At 42.8% G+C, this 16,683-nt stretch overlaps 2 protein-coding genes across 2 annotated transcripts in view; one reads left to right on the forward strand and one right to left on the reverse strand.

Moving 5' to 3' along the window:
• LOC141172040 (basal cell adhesion molecule-like) overlaps positions 1-4,285 on the forward strand; it is a 42,286-nt gene extending 38,001 nt beyond the window's left edge. The window contains exons 5-8 of the mRNA XM_073655824.1: positions 682-847; positions 1,345-1,486; positions 2,460-2,562; positions 2,837-4,285. Coding sequence (XP_073511925.1) covers positions 682-847; positions 1,345-1,486; positions 2,460-2,550 — 399 coding nt within the window. The 3' untranslated portion in view covers positions 2,551-2,562; positions 2,837-4,285. The remainder of the gene's footprint in view (positions 1-681; positions 848-1,344; positions 1,487-2,459; positions 2,563-2,836) is intronic.
• A 5,151-nt stretch (positions 4,286-9,436) lies between these two features.
• CADM4 (cell adhesion molecule 4) overlaps positions 9,437-16,683 on the reverse strand; it is a 349,007-nt gene continuing 341,760 nt past the window's right edge. The window contains exons 7-9 of the mRNA XM_073655825.1: positions 15,129-15,301; positions 14,689-14,817; positions 9,437-13,387 (exon numbers count right to left, since the gene is read on the reverse strand). Of these exons, the coding sequence (XP_073511926.1) occupies positions 13,278-13,387; positions 14,689-14,817; positions 15,129-15,301 (412 nt within the window). The 3' untranslated portion in view covers positions 9,437-13,277. The remainder of the gene's footprint in view (positions 13,388-14,688; positions 14,818-15,128; positions 15,302-16,683) is intronic.

The following is a 16,683-nucleotide window of genomic DNA, read 5'->3' on the forward strand; positions in this document are numbered from 1 at the left end:
TAATTTACAGTTATACCAGAAGTGCCGATGCTGCTGTAAGCTCCTGTCAATAGAAATCCCATATCCTCCTCAGCCCTATATCTGTTTCTGCACTTTGTTTCCTATATAAGCAGCAAGACACATTGGATGTCATTCTGCCGGTGATGGCAGAAAGTAATTTACAGTTATACCAGAAGTGCCGATGCTGCTGTAAGCTCCTGTCAATAGAAATCCCATATCCTCCTCAGCCCTATATCTGTTTCTGCACTTTGTTTCCTATATAAGCAGCAAGACACATTGGATGTCATTCTGCCGGTGATGGCAGAAAGTAATTTACAGTTATACCAGAAGTGCCGATGCTGCTGTAAGCTCCTGTCAATAGAAATCCCATATCCTCCTCAGCCCTATATCTGTTTCTGCACTTTGTTTCCTATATAAGCAGCAAGACACATTGGATGTCATTCTGCAAGTGATGGCAGAAAGTAATTTACAGTTATACCAGAAGTGCCGATGCTGCTGTAAGCTCCTGTCAATAGAAATCCCATATCCTCCTCAGCCCTATATCTGTTTCTGCACTTTGACATCCACTAAGTCTTGGCATCATCTTAAACCTCGTCAATGCCGTTGTGCCTTATAGGTACACTGTTCTATTTCCAATAGGGATCCATATATATAGCGCTATATACTCCTTTCTCTCCGCAGGCCAGTGACTGGATTTTGCCTTCCGATACCCTCATCCTCAAAAATGTACAGGAAGAGTCCGAAGGGCGGTACATCTGCCAGGCGCGCCACCCAGATCTGGGGAGCTTGGTGAAGACTCGGTCCTTCGAGCTGCGGGTGACGACGAAGAACGCAGAGCCGGTCAGAGGTAAAGGATCCAAAACAAGTCAATGCCACATTAGCCGGTGTCCAGGGCCCCTGCATCAGCCATGATATGCTGGGGAGACACGGGGCGGCGGAGACATGTGTGCACTGGGATTTGCATCCAGTAATCCAGCACATTGCGAAGGTCTGGGATGCCTTATTATTGGAAGTTCCCTAAATTATAATGATTGCAAGCTATTCATTACTCATGAGGTCAATAATTAGGATGCATACAAACCGGAAAATGCTTGTTCATCGGATGAGATGATATTTTGGTCTACTCAAAAGATCTTCGTTCTCGACAGCGCACCATCATGTGCTGCCGAGAACAATGTCAGCGTAAGCAAAGTAGTTGATCTATTACTGATTGTTTAGTGCCCAGCTGACGGGGTATTAAGAACAAGCAGCGGATCGACTGTCACATAGTGCTGCCAGGAATGTTTATCGGAGGATATTGCTGCTTAACTGGGCTTCATTTTTTGTCTGTTCTCATCTCTGCAGATTTCACATTTTACATGAGTACTGGTGACATCCTCCTGTACGTCGCCATCCCGGGGTTCTTGCTCACAGTCCTGCTGTTGGCATTCCTCACCATCCTGATCCGTTACCGCAACCGTCAGATGAAGAAACCACAGATCAGTCTGTAAGTGATTACTATGCACCAGTCACTCTGGAGACCAACTCCAGAGCTGCACTCACTGTTCTGCTGGTGAAGTCACTGTGTACATACATTACATTACTGATCCTGAGTTACATCCTGTATTATACTCCAGAGCTGCACTCACTATTCTGCTGGTGCAGTCACTGTGTACATACATTACATTACTGATCCTGAGTTACATCCTGTATTATACTCCAGAGCTGCACTCTCTATTCTGCTGGTGCAGTCACTGTGTACATACATTACATTACTGATCCTGAGTTACATCCTGTATTATACTCCAGAGCTGCACTCTCTATTCTGCTGGTGCAGTCATTGTGTACATACATTACATTACTGATCCTGTACTGATCCTGAGTTACATCCTGTATTATTCCCCAGAGCTGCACTCCCTATTCTGCTGGTGCAGTCACTGTACATACATTACATTACTGATCCTGAGTTACATCCTGTATTATACTCCAGAGCTGCACTCACTATTCTGCTGGTGCAGTCACTGTGTACATACATTACATTACTGATCCTGAGTTACATCCTGTATTATACTCCAGAGCTGCACTCACTATTCTGCTGGTGGAGTCACTGTGTACATACATTACATTACTGATCCTGAGTTACATCCTGTATTATACTCCAGAGCTGCACTCTCTATTCTGCTGGTGCAGTCACTGTGTACATACATTACATTACTGATCCTGAGTTACATCCTGTATTATACCACAGAGCTGCACTCACTATTCTGCTGGTGCAGTCACTGTACATACATTACATTACTGATCCTGAGTTACATCCTGTATTATACTCCAGAGCTGCACTCACTATTCAGCTGGTGCAGTCACTGTGTACGTACATTACATTACTGATCCTGAGTTACATCCTGTATTATACTCCAGAGCTGCACTCACTATTCTGCTGGATAATTTCACAGTAGCTGAGCTTTCTCTTCGTATTGCAGGGTGGATGATGAGAAGAGGGCCCCCATATATAAGGGCAGCCTCCAGTCTGTGTGCAGCACCACCTCGGACACACAGCCCCTGGTCATGTGATTGGCGCAGCAGGTTGGTATCTGCCTGGTGTGAACAGAACTTTGTGATATGGTGGACGTTTAGCTCATTGAGCGGGGAAAATTAATTTATTCTTAAAATATTTGCATATAATGAATCTATTACAGGGGTCCCAACATAACTAGAGATGATGTAGTTAGTACCTGTCTGTGGGGGGCGATGTTTGTGTTCTTAGACCCCAAAGTTCCAGAATTGCTCTGATTTCCTGCAGTATTTATGTTCGGAGTTCCCCTTTAGATAAGGATCTAATCCTCTTCCCTCTCTCCAGCCAGGACATGCCATCTTCTCCGCTTCAGCCGGACAGCGCCCCCTACTTACCACATCCATACGAAGCGCTCGGCTTTTCTGTGTGCCTTTTTATTTTCCAATACTGGTGGAGGGAACTTAAGGAGCGGAATTTTTGTTTTATAATTTTTCTCGCGGTTCCGATCTTACAAATCAGGGTAAAAATAATGTGATCTTATTACCGCTAATCAATGTCCCTTTATTGCACATGGCTTCTTCTGCATCACCTACCGCCTGGCAGGCGGCCACCAAAGACTATTTTCTTATCGCATTAAGTAGCGTGGCATCGGCACCTTACACTCCTGTCTCCTTCTATGTTTAACAGCGGGTGATGACTCACGAGGATGCTGTTTCCCACTCACCCTATCCCTTTAAGGAGGTGGCGCATATCCACAAAGTTCTGCCTGCTACAGGGGAGAGTTTGTGTTTCCTTAACTCAGCTTTAGCCCCACCCCTGCTTTACACAGCAGCCAATCAAATCAGGCAAGCCTGCAGTGTAAAGTATGGAGGAGGAGTAAAAAAAAATTATATAGCCTGAACCAATGATCTCAGCAGCTTTTTAGAACATGGTAATAAAGAACAGGCTAGGGTTAGAATTTCGAAGCATTTTAGATAAATGCATAACTCAAGGCCTTTGTGGCATATGGGGTGGAGGGGGATTCTGCTTCTGATGTCCCACTGGGTATATAGAGAGTGTCTTTTACTCTAGAGAACCTGACTTTTATCCACAAATTCCAGGATTTACCCCGCAATACTTCACTTCTCCTGCGGGGGAGCTGCAGGGAAAGTGAACACTTGTTGCTAGATTTTTCCACCAATCACAGCCGCTCAGTTCTTGATAGAAGAGAAACCCAACAAGTAAAGCAGCATCCAAAGAAGACAATCCCTTTAAAGCCTGCAGAACCAGAGTAATTTATGGCGGGAACAAAAAAAAAGGGGAACATTTATGGGAGTAACACCAATTTTGTAAAAAAAAAAAATTAAAAAATGCCACAATTGTAATGCATATCATATTTGCTCTATAGCTTGCAGTTTTTGTTAAGGGGGGAGAGGGGGAATGACCGAAAGTAAAAAAAAAAAATTGGGCAAGAAGTTTGAAAAAACTTTTGAAGCAGTTTTACATCAGAATTCTGGCAAGAACTGTTGATGTATCGGGACCAGAAATGGTCGGAGGAGCCCCTAGGAGAAATGATCTATGTCTGTACAGCCCGCAGCTGTCTGGGCATGCTGGGAATTGTAGTCCCGCAGCAGCTGGAAGCCTCCCAGACAGATGTGTGTGTGTAAGAATATTGTGGGGCTGCAGGGTGGTCATGACGCGCGCTCGCCGCTATCCTATTGATTTAGGTTTCAGGCGGTATCTTCTTACCTCGTCTACGGATCAATGTCTCATACGTGTGCGGCGGTTTCCTAATAAAATCCTAAATATTTGGAATTTGAAGGCTTCTGTTTTTTTTATTTGTTCTACAAAAAAGGCCCAGAGGCCGGTGAGCAACACAGTCGACTCTGCTCTGCCTGTAATAGATCTCTACTGCCTGTCAGTGAATGAAAAGTATAAACCACAGACCTTGCGATGTCAATAAAGGCACAGGACGGGGGCCAGTAGCTCCTGGAAGTGTCTCCCATCTCATACGTGTGCGGCGGTTTCCTAATAAAATCCTAAATATTTGGAATTTGAAGGCTTCTGTTTTTTTTATTTGTTCTACAAAAAAGGCCCAGAGGCCGGTGAGCAACACAGTCGACTCTGCTCTGCCTGTAATAGATCTCTACTGCCTGTCAGTGAATGAAAAGTATAAACCACAGACCTTGCGATGTCAATAAAGGCACAGGACGGGGGCCAGTAGCTCCTGGAAGTGTCTCCCACCTGCCAGAATCCAAATTAAAGTCTCCAAATATATAAGGAGTGGTTCCTGTTTTGCAATTTGAGATATCCGGCAGCAAACTACTCTGCTTATGTAACCTGGCAGGGGCCACATACCTCGGGGGGCCGTGATATTGGAGAACGTCATGGGTGCGACCAAATTTCACAGAGGATTCACACTCACTTTGGATGAAATCAGCCTTTGGGTATGTGCACACAGTCTTTTTTTCTGAAATTTCAGATCAGAAACTCCGTTTCTTTGAGGAGTTTTGATATGGATTTGGTGAGTTTCTGCTTGGTTTCCGCTCCAAAAAAAACTCCTTGAAAAACCCTGTGCACACAGTGTTTTTGGAGCAAAAATTGAGCAGAAATGCTCAAATTTTGCTGAGATTTCGGATCAGAGACCCTTTTTTTTCTTTTAGTAGTTTTAAGACTTGGAGATGGATTTGGAGAGTTTCCACTTTAGTCTCTGTGCACATGAAGGTTTTGGAGCAGAAACTGAGCGGAAACTGTCCAAATCTCAAAACTACATGAGATTTGGAGAGTTTCCGCACAGTTTCTGCTCCAAAAACTCTTTGAAAAGCTCAGTGGGCACCGGTTTTTCAAGGAGTTTTTTTTTTTAGCAAAAATTGAGTTTTGAGATGGATTTGGAGAGTTTGATGAAATTTCTGAAAAAAAAGGTGTGTGAACAGTCTCTTTTCTGAGAACAGTCTCTTTTCTGAGATTTTGGATTGGAAACTCCATTTTTGAGAAGTTTCGAGAATTGGAGATGGATTTGGAGTTTCCACTCAGTCTCTGACCCAAAAACTCCTTTCAAAACTTAATGTGGACAGAGTTTTGTGAAGTGGAAATTCTGTAAATCTCAAAACTTCTCAAAAACTGAGTTTCCAATCCAAAATCTTAGCAGAGATTCGACTTCAAAAAATTCTTTGCACATTGAGTTTTCCAAGCAGCAGAGACTGAGTGGAAGTGATCCAAATCCATCTCCAATTCTCAAAACTCCTTAAAAACTTGAGTTTCCAATCCAAAATCTCAGCAAAAAGACTGTTCACACAGTTTTTTTCAGAAATTTCAGATCAGAAACTCTCCAAATCCATCTCAAGACTCAATTTTCGCTCCAAAAAAAGCTCCTTGAAAAACTGGTGTGCACTGAGTTTTTCAAGGAGTTTTTGGAGTATAAATTGAGCGGAAACTCTTAATCTCAAAACTCCTCAAGATAATCAATTTCTGATCCGAAATCTCAGCAAAATTTGACGTTTTGAGATTTGGACAGGTTCCGCTCAGTTTCTGTTCCATAAACTCCTTGAAAAACACAATGTGCACAGTTTTTTAGAGCGAAAACTATAAAAAAAAAAAAAAAAAAAAAAGTGGGAGTTTTTTGCTGAGATTTGGACAGTTTCTGCTCCAAAAATAGAGTACCGTGTATACTAGAGTATAAGCTGACCCGAATATAAGCCGAGGCACCTAATTTTACTACAGAAAACAGTGAAAACTTATTGACTCGAGTATAAGCCTAGAGTGGGAAGTGCAGCAGCTACTGGTAAATTTCCCCATCCTGGTAAGCATTGCCCACACATCCTCAATCCTGGTATGCATGGCCCCCCTCATCCCCCAATCCTGGTATGCATGGCCCCCCTCATCTCCCAATCCTGGTATGTATGCCCCCCCCCCCCCCATCTCTGCAAACATTAAAAAAAATAAACACTCATACTCGCCTTCCTCCCCTCTGCTCCAGCGCTGCATCCTGTTCTGCCAGCAGCAGCTCATGTCAGCATCTGAGCAGCGCATGACGTCACTGCCATGTGCCCTCAGACACCGAGGTGAGCTGCGGGGATATTCACTCCTCTCCATGCCGGGACTATGGTAGTGGAGAAGAGTGAATATCCCTGTTCTATAATGGCGTGTGCACAGTGTCAGCAGCACCAGAGCTCCTGCTGCGGCTCAGCTGTCTTGTGTGCCCGCTATTAAAGAGAATGCATATTCACCCTTCTGCACGCCCTGAAAAAGTCGGCTTATAATAGAGTATATACGGTATATGCGCAAAATCTGGTAGTTACGTTTTTGGAGCGGAAACCGAGCAGAAGCTTCCAAATTCCAACTCACACACTGTGACTACGTTGCAGATTTCCCATCTAGATTTACAGGAGGAATATTCGCAGAGTATTACAGGTGTGACAGTGTGGATGAGATTTTACATTGCTGAAGGAAAATCTACAGTGGAAATCACAGTAACATTTCTTTGATCGACACTGGTGAAACTGAATAGATGCCAGATACTCATGAGAAAAAAAAAGTCATCAACTGTCAGATTAACAGAATTTCACTATATTACATTTCCTTTTACACCAATATCTGATAGTCCAGCAACAGTCTGTTTAAATAAATTGTTTGAGATTAGAAACAGCGCCACCACTGATCAAAGGTTATGTCTCATATTGCAGTTGTGCCCCATCAAAGGGGTATTTCAATATTTCTATATATGTACACACATTTGAAAATCAGAAGTTTCCCTACACTATATAAAAAGACACATCTGCAAGTTTCAAGTTTTTCTCAATATCTCATGAAATCAGAATAAACCTTTCCTGTTTTTGGTCGATTACGATTACCATAATTTTTAATATTTGCCAAATGCCAGAATAATGAGAGAGAGAGATAATGCTTTAAGGCATTTTTATTACTTACTGCAAAGTCAAAAGTTTCCATATATTTCATTACTATGCCTTTAAACAATTCTGGACTGCCAATATGATGAGGTCATGTCTTTGGAGGCTTCTGATGTTTTTTGGCAACATCTGAGTTAGAGACACACCTGTGGATGTATTTTAATGCACACCTGAAACACGCTGCTTCTTTGTGTAGCATCATGGAAAAGTCTAAAGAAATCAGCAAGATATCATGAAGAGAATTGTGGACTTGCAGAAGTCTGGCTCATCCTTGGGTACAATTTTAAGATACCTGAAGGTGCCTCATTCATCTGTACACACTATTATACACAGGTACAAACAAGATGGGAATGTCCAGCCATCATACCGCTCAGGGAGGAGACAGGTTCTGTGTCCCAGAGATGAACGTGCTTTGTTCCAACATGTGCATATCAACCCAAGGACAAAAGCAAAAGACCTTGTGAAGATGATGGTGGAAGCTGGTAAGATTGTGTCAATATCCACAGTGAAACAAGTACTGTACTGTGTCAACATGGGCTGAAAGGCCAATCTGCCAGGATGATGCCATTGTTCCAAAAGAAACATAAAAAAGCAGATTAATGTTTGCAAATGCACACAGGAACAAAGACCTTAATGTTTGGAGACATATCCTGTGCTCTGATGAAAATAAAATTTAACTTTTTGGGAATACTGACCATCTTTGCCTTTGGAGAAAAAATAGAGATGCTTGGAAGCCTAAGAACACCATCCCAACTGTGAAACATGGGGGTGGCAGCATCACGTTGTGGGGTTGGTTTTCTACAGGAGGGACTGGTGCACTTCACAAAATAGATGGCATCATGAGAAAAGAAGATTTTGTGGCAATACTGAAGCAACATCTCAAGACATCAGCCAGGAAGTTAAAGCTTGAGCGGAAATGGGTCTTCCAAATGGACAATGACCCGAAGCATACTGCCAAAATGGTAACAAAGTGGCTTAATGATAACAAAGTCAATGCTTTGGATTGGCCATCACAAAGCCCTGATCTCAATCCTATTGAAAATGTATGGGCAAAGCTGAAAAGGCTGCGAGCAAGGCGACCTACAAACTTGGATCAGTTACACCAGTTTTGTCAGGAGGAATAGGCCCAAATTCCAACCAACTATTGTGAGAAGCTTGTGGAAGGATATCCCAAACGTTTCACCCAAGTCATTCAGTTTAAGGGCAATGGTACCAAATACTAATGAACTGTATGGAAACTTTTGACTTTGCAGTAAGTAATAAAAATGCCCTAAAACATTCTCTCTCTCTCATTATTCTGCCATATATTTCACATTTCTAAAATTTTTGTACCTTTTATGTAACCAACATTTTGCCCGATATCTCAATAAAAGCCGAAACACAAGGTAATAACTAAACATGAACTTTATTTTTTTTTTTTTTACGATTTTCTTATTAGTTTTTTTAATCTGTCCGCTTCTTAATCAGTTGTTTGTTTTTTTTTCTAGATATATTTTTTTTTTGTTCCTTTTTTTTTTTTGGTACATTGTGTACAAAATCGGTGCTCCGGACAGTCTGTAAGATGACAGGAGGAGGATGGAGGGGACAAAAAAAAAAGAGTGGCGGAGAGAGGAAAGAGGGGTAAATACAAGGGGGGAAAAGAAAAAAAAAATACACAAAGCCCCTCCCCTGCTTAATTCTACTAATCCCCCGCCCCCACACACAAATAACAGGGCAGGAAGAACATCCCCCCTCTGCCTCTCTCCCTCCACCACCAAACCAGAACCCACATTTTCGAGACGACGAAGCAGCGTTTTGGGGTTAGGACCCTCTGGCCGTCATGTGATGGGGGGGTGGGTGAATTTTTCCTCTGTGCTGCTGTGGCCGCTCGATCTGTGGAACAGGACATTGTGCTGTTAAAAGTATATGGCTTTTAGGCCGGTTGTTGGACAAGCAATTAGCCCTTTTGCTGAACGAGTGTTTTTTTTTTTTGGGGGGGGGGTGTCTCTACCGACAGCAAAAGAGTTAAAGCGATAGGTTTTAAAAAAAAAAATGGCACGGTGCACGTCAAGTGGGTGTGTTCTTTTTTTTTTGTTTTGTTTTTTTTCGATGTCCCCCGCCTCCAGAATCGTCTATAGTTTTATTTACATATATATATTTATATATTAATTTCCCCCTAGGTTCATGGCTTTTTTTTTTAAAGTTTTTACAGTTAACGAGAAACAACAAGAAGAGACAGTGGGGGGGGGGGTCAAATAATAAAAATTAAAATTTTAAAAAAATTTTGAAAAAAAAACCAAAACGGCACTGAGAAAAAAAAAAAAAATCCCCCCTCCCGCCAGTAACAAAAAAAACAGACACTATACACAGCCCAGTAAGTCACCAGGATATGGTGTTACAAAGCAGATCATTGGCTCCCAACCGTCTCATAAATATCAGGAATTGTACAGGTGTGGGATCAGACGTATCCCTGCTTTATCATTCCAACCCCCCCAATTATGAGGAGCTCCGCCTACTTGACTCCATCAGATCACGATCCAACCAATGGAAGCCATACTCTATCCATAGGGGAAGTCCATAGCTAAAGTCAATATGGTACCCCACGTCATCCCACCACATCCCCCCCCACTCTTTCTGGACTCTTCTAGTAAAACAAAGGGGTAGCACCCCCTTTTAGAAGGGAGGGATGGGCCTTTCATACGCACATGCCCTTGATACATCTCTAAATATTATTTAAATATTGGATCTAAAAGTTTTACACTTTGAGCTTAAAAAAATTAAAGTAGACTGATTTCTAACTAAAAACAATTTTTTCCCTATTTATATTGAAAGTCGTATTCGGGGAAAGTCATCTGGTCATATAAAACTGAATTATGTGCTTAGCTGTGGCACCTGAGCTCCCATAATACACTGCAGGATTCTTAAAGGGTTTTTCTCGTCTTCGTAAAATTGGTATTGTCGGATAGAGCTCATCCATACAAACAATTTTGCAATTTACTGCGCATTAAAATTTTCAGCCGTTCTTGAGATGTTAACAATTTTGTCTTTTGTTTACAGCTCGTTGTCTTGGAGACCGACCACCGCACTACAGAGCACTAGCAGTGCTTAAAAGGTCTTTTCTATCTATTGAGTTTGTAAGCACTGGTTTGAAGCTGGCCAGAATCGCAGGAAGGCGCTGTTACCTTCTAATCCTGGCCAACTTCAGAGCAATGCTTACAAACGAGACAGCAGTGGTGGTCGGTCGCCGAGGCAACGAGCTGTAAACAAAAGACCAAATTGTTAATATCTCAAGAACGGTTGCAAATTTAATCAAGCAGTAAATTGCAAAAGTGCTTGTTTTTACAAGCTCTATCCAACAATATCCATCTATGAAGATGAGGAATACCCCTTTAAGGTCACTTTGGATGCAAATGGCGTAGAAAACTGTAAACTGAAAATCGGCACGAAACAAGTAAAGCAAAGTTTATCATAATAAATTTACTTTGGGAAATTATTTTTCATCCTCGCCATGTTTAGGTCTAAATTAAAAAGGGTTATTGGAATGCACTCCCCTCTCTTGATACAAAAAATACACTATGCAGCCCCTATGACAAATTCCACTGTGTAATGTATATTTCCAGTAAATATTAGTGGAAAAGTGCACTTCCTTTATTTGCTCTAGTTTTTAAGAGGTTGACCAGAATTTGAAAAACAGTGACTCCTTCCTAGCAAAAACAGCGCCACACCTGCCCACGGGTTGTGTGTGGTACTACAATTCTGCCTCATTCACTTGATTAAAATAAATTTTCTAATTCTGGAGAATCCCTTTAAGTTCCAAGGCTACATTCTCCATGCACATTACCCTTTGCAGTCACAAGGGGGTGATATTATGGCGGTCTTTATGATGTTATCCTATTCACTTGTTGCTCCCGTTACGTATGTCACTTGCTGTAAATTTGTAATATTTTTACCAGGTGTAAAAGCCGCTGTTCTCCTGAATCCGGCGACATTTTTCTTTTGTTCCTGCGCCTCTCTGTTCTTGAGATATGGCCTCCTCTTCTTTGTATGTAAGGCTAGTCTTGTTTGCCAAGGGGGTGTTGTCTCGGACTCTTTTCCGTGGGTGAGTTCTGGAGGACCACGCCTCCTTTTAGAAAAAATGATTACATTTATATACAGGAAAGAGGAGGCCATATCTCAGGAACGGAGAGGCGCAGGAACAAAAGAAAAACAGCGCTGGATTCAGGAGAACAGCGGCTTCTATGGCAGGTAAAATAAATACATATTTATAGCAAGTGACAGTTCCCCTTTAAGACAATGTTAATGTTGAATTCTTCAGTTTGATACATTCTCTAGTCACAGCAAAAGCTGCAATCAGAATAATGTCATTGTAGTTGCCCTGTTTTGTGTAATATAGCGGTGTTTATTCACTCTACTATCTCCATCTATGAGGGCAGTCAGGTCTCCGAGGCTCCGATGAGGTTAATAGTCTTCTCTCTGCACTCACCGCCCCCAAAAATCCCATGAAATAACCCAAGCTTTTAATAAAACAATCCAGGCGGCCCCCGGCTTGTGCTCCAGATAACCATCTCTTCTATATAAAGCTCTCAGCGATGGTCACGGACTCGGTAATCACAGAACAGGGAGGGTAAATGGCTCGTCTGTACCCACCATGGCTACTGCCGGCTCCTACATTGTACTGTCAATATTTTTGGGGTAAACCATTTCCTATAAAAATCTCTGCCTTACCCTAATTGGTTATTGGAAGGGGTTAAGGGGTATTTTTTTTTTCTTTTATCCACAGGTTGTCTTTGGTATTGCAGCTTTCCCCATTTACTTCAATAAGGAGGAGCTGCAATACTATGTACAACCTACCGACAAGGAGGGGTGCTGTTTCTATGACCTTTTTCAAGCCCTAAAATAGGCAGCAATAGAAGTAGATCCTAACAGTGCATTTCAGACCCCTCGGTGCCAAATGAGCATCAATAAAATAACGTGAAAACCTAAATCCAAGCATCAAAAATAAAAATCGGGCAGCTTTTGGAATCCCGTTGATTAAAAAGATTGCCCTACCGTTTTGTGTATACAGCTCCTATGCAGATCTATATGGACAACAAACCAAACTGTAGTTCACTCCTTTTTGTGAGAAAAGACTACATGGTTGCAACTAAACTACGGGAGTAACGGTAATATAATGGAACCTCGTCCTTTGCCGCCATCGGGTGGTAGCCTGGTTCGGTGGGCACGAGCGGCGAGTACATCTATGCCTCATTCCGTTCCTCGAATTACTCCTGAGCCTTTAAACCTGTGACATATAACATCCCCCTCCCGGAGGCGCTCTGATTCCTGCCTAATTACGGTGATTAGACCTTCGTCACATTCCTAATACCGAGCCTGCGCCGGCACAAATCAGCCAGCGCCTGTCCTACCCGTCTCTTTCTTCCGTGCTACCCAGTCTCCACCATTCCAAGCAACAGGCTCGAAAATCCATAACCGTCGGGGAGGTGGGAAATTTTAGCGATGGGTCAAGGTATGTGCGTATGGTCCTCCTTCGAGACCCTCTCTTTTTTTTTTTTTTAACCCTATCCGTAACCAACTAACGGAAAAAAAAAAATACTTATCGTTCTTCCCGCTTTAGAGACTGTCGCAGGGTTTGGTCTTGCATACATCAAGGTCAGTCTCCTAAATAGTCAATGACCCCTATCCCTCCCCTCCCCCCATGGCTGTAAGGGGTTCAGCATCATCTAACATGGCCGATCCCCTGGCAACTTTCTCCTTCTATGGCGCCTCTATCCGGTCCCACTATCCCGCGGCCCACCCTCCATAGGTAAGATACAATAATAATAATAAAAATAAAAAAACAATTCAGGTTATTAATACTGTGTTGGGATTTTGTTTTTTCATCCGTGTCTTTTTTTTTTTTTTTTCTTCTTTTTTTTTTTTTTTTAAATAAAAAACTCCTCCTTCCTCTTATGGTTTTCTCCTCCGTTTAGAAATGCTTCTCGGGCTTCTCCGTGCTCGTCCAGTCCGCTGGCTTCGTGAGTCAGGTATGAGCCTAAGAAAGAGCCACAAACTGAAGTTAGGACGGGGCGAAAGGCTGATGTGATACTTGTAGGCAGATGTCTAGGGGCACGCGAAAGACGGGGCTCCAGCCCAAGGCAGCATGGATGTGAATGTGACCCCTGTGAAGCCTCGCTGTACACAGCCTAGAGCCGCGATCTCCAACCCGAGACCCTCTCGCTTCTACAAATCCGTAAAAAATACAGCATTTCCCAGTCCATGCACGCTGACAACGGCTGGAGGGCCACAACTTTAATAAGAGTCATCCCGTGTTGTATACTAAAGATACAAAATTACATACAACGCCACCTATTGGTTGGGAATAATACCACCCCACCACCTATTGGTTGGGAAAAATTACACAACGCCACCTATCGATTGGCCAGAAATATTCCCGACCAATAGGTGGCGTTAATAATATATCTGACCAATAGGTAGCTTTGTGTAATTATTCCCAAACAATAGGTAGCTTTGTGTTATTATTCCTGACCAGCAGGTGGAGTATTTTTGACCAATAGGTGACGTGGTGTTATTATTACCAACCAATAGGTGGCGTTCTTAATAATAACACAACGCCACCTATTGGTCAGAAATTCCCCACCTACTGGATGGCAATAATAACACAAGGCTATGTATTGGTCAGAAATATTAACAATGCCACCTATTGGTCGGGAATATTTACACAAGGCCACCTATTGGTCGGGAATATTTACACAAGACCACCTATTGGTCGGGAATAATAATACAAGGCCATTTATTGGTCAGAAATATTAACAACGCCACCTATTGGTCGGGAATAATAATACAAGGCCACCTATTGGTCGGGAATATTAACACAACACCACCTATTGGTTGGGAATATTTATACAAGGCCACCTATTGGTCGGGAATATTAACACAACGCCACCTATTGGTCGGAAATATTTATACAAGGTCACCTATTAGTCGGGAATATTAACACAACGCCACCTATTGGTTGGGAATATTTATACAAGGCCACCTATTGGTCGGGAATATTAACACAAGGCCACCTATTGGTCGGGAATATTAACACAACACCACCTATTGGTCGGGAATATTAACACAACGCCACCTATTGGTCAGGAATACTAATACAAGGCCATCTACAGGTTGGGAATATTAACACAAGGCCACCTACTGGTCATAAATAATAACAAAAGGCCATCTATTGGTCAGAAACAGTAACACAAGGCCACCTATTGGTCGGAAATATTAACACATGGCCACCTACTGGTCAGAATGTTAATACCATTAAAGAGCTCCACTATTTCTTACCTTTTTGCCGGACGGAACACCAGACCATAACAATAAGGACGCAAATAACGAGGAAGACCAGAAGTGCCAAAATGCCACCTATGATCGCATAAGGGACTTGGGTCTGGGCTTCAATGATCGCTCCAGGGTCTGCAGGAGACAATAAAAGGTGAGGTATGAAATTATGGCACAATATAATATCTCGTGTTTGGATGGCAATATTTATAATACCGGGATATAACCTGGTGAACAGCACATGGCTGAAGGACCATGAGTCTTGGCCAAAAGTCACAAGAAACCAGTCCAACAGATTAACTGTCCAGAAGGGTTCTCCATGGCTTGCTGACCCTTCCTTTATCCCTGGTCTATATGCACAATTATGTCCTATACAAAGATGAATTCCTGCCAACATCCATTTTATCCTCAACAAACCCCCAACTGGCACCATGCCCACTACTCACCGTACACAACCAGCACGTACTGGTCAGAGGAACGGCCATGCTTGTTGGAGACCTGGCAGGTGTAGGTTCCATTATCTTGCAGGCTGAGAGATGGAAAGGTCAGGAGCTCACCCTGGACCTGTGCTCGTTCCGGTAACGTGTCATTAAGACGGCTCCAGACGATGTCATCCGGCCTGAGAGGACGAGAATGTGTCTATTGTCAGTAACGCTCCGATTCCTACAAAGCGATGTACCAGGCCCTGACGCAAAAGGGTCACGAATAGAACCCAAATCCTGGGCAGATTTTTCTTATACGACTTGGCCAAGGACACAAACATAGTCCATACCTTGTCACAAATTTCTCATAATATATCGGCTACCGTTGGACACATATGGCATAAACATCGCCCAACAGAGTAAATCAATATTTTGTAAGATATCTCACACCAAGAGAAAAGGCAAGTCATCTGCACAAGTCCTCGTGGCTCCTAATGTGCACAGACCTGTATTGCATACATTCTGATAGAGATACATGTAGCATAATCATTGCCCAACAGAGTAACGTATTTTAGGTTGCACATGTACATGTCTCGGGACATCTCAAGCAAAGACAATGTCTCCTCTGTACCGGCCCTTGTGGCTCATAATGTGTCCATAGACAGGGAGGGCAGCTTTGGTTGGCCTATCCAATCATGTTGGATATATTGGCACACATAACACAACTCCCAACAGAGTAACACAATTTTTATTTTTTTAAGCTGGTCGTTTGGCATGGCTTGTTTTGGGATATTTCGAGCCAAGAGAAAATCCAAGGGAGGTCCCATCTACAGCTCCTTATGTGCCCTAAGGGGCACAACTCCGGTTGGCCTATCACCCAACTCTTACGTCTTTTCAGTTGAGGGAAGTCTACAACTTTTTGCAGGACCTGAGATGTAGTTTTACTCTGCCTGGGAGCTACAGGTTGGAGACCACTGCTCCACTGCATGGATGGTGTGTCCAGGAACCATCCAAGGTCCATGCTATCCTGCAAATAATGGATGGATAATCTAACAAGCACTTGACCCTCCTGAACTGGAGAAGATGTAATGGCCGGAACCACCACCAGAAGAGGTCACCAAGTTGGTTTCTGCTATGAACCCCTCTCTTTACAGATGCCCTTTTGCGTAGACGTCCATAAACCTCAACGTACACAAGTGATTGCATAAATGTTTTTCTCATTAGTTGGTGATTTCTCACCCTTCGGATACCTACTAAGGAGCTACCAAGAATCCGACCTTCTGGTCCAAGACACAATCCACTTAGGGAATTACCGGTATATTTTTTGGACTCTAAAAATGGCAATAACTGGAATCTTTTGTTCTCTGGGTCAGATAAATACCAACCATTGAAAGAAAATTAACCTTTTTGTCAATAATTCCCGTCACTCGCTGCCCCGCACACCTCCATGTCCCAATCCGTTGCCTGATTATAGATGCTTTGCTGATTATCACTATTAACGCCACGTATCCTGGGGCTTTGTTGCGGCAGATCGCTCACGGTATTGATTTCTGTACCGTGGGGGGTAAAGCTACGGACG

This window comes from Phyllobates terribilis, unplaced genomic scaffold, assembly GCF_046119375.1.
Source record: "Phyllobates terribilis strain yellow unplaced genomic scaffold, ASM4611937v1 Scaffold_12__6_contigs__length_324123572, whole genome shotgun sequence".
In the NCBI taxonomy this organism is placed as follows: domain Eukaryota; kingdom Metazoa; phylum Chordata; class Amphibia; order Anura; family Dendrobatidae; genus Phyllobates; species Phyllobates terribilis.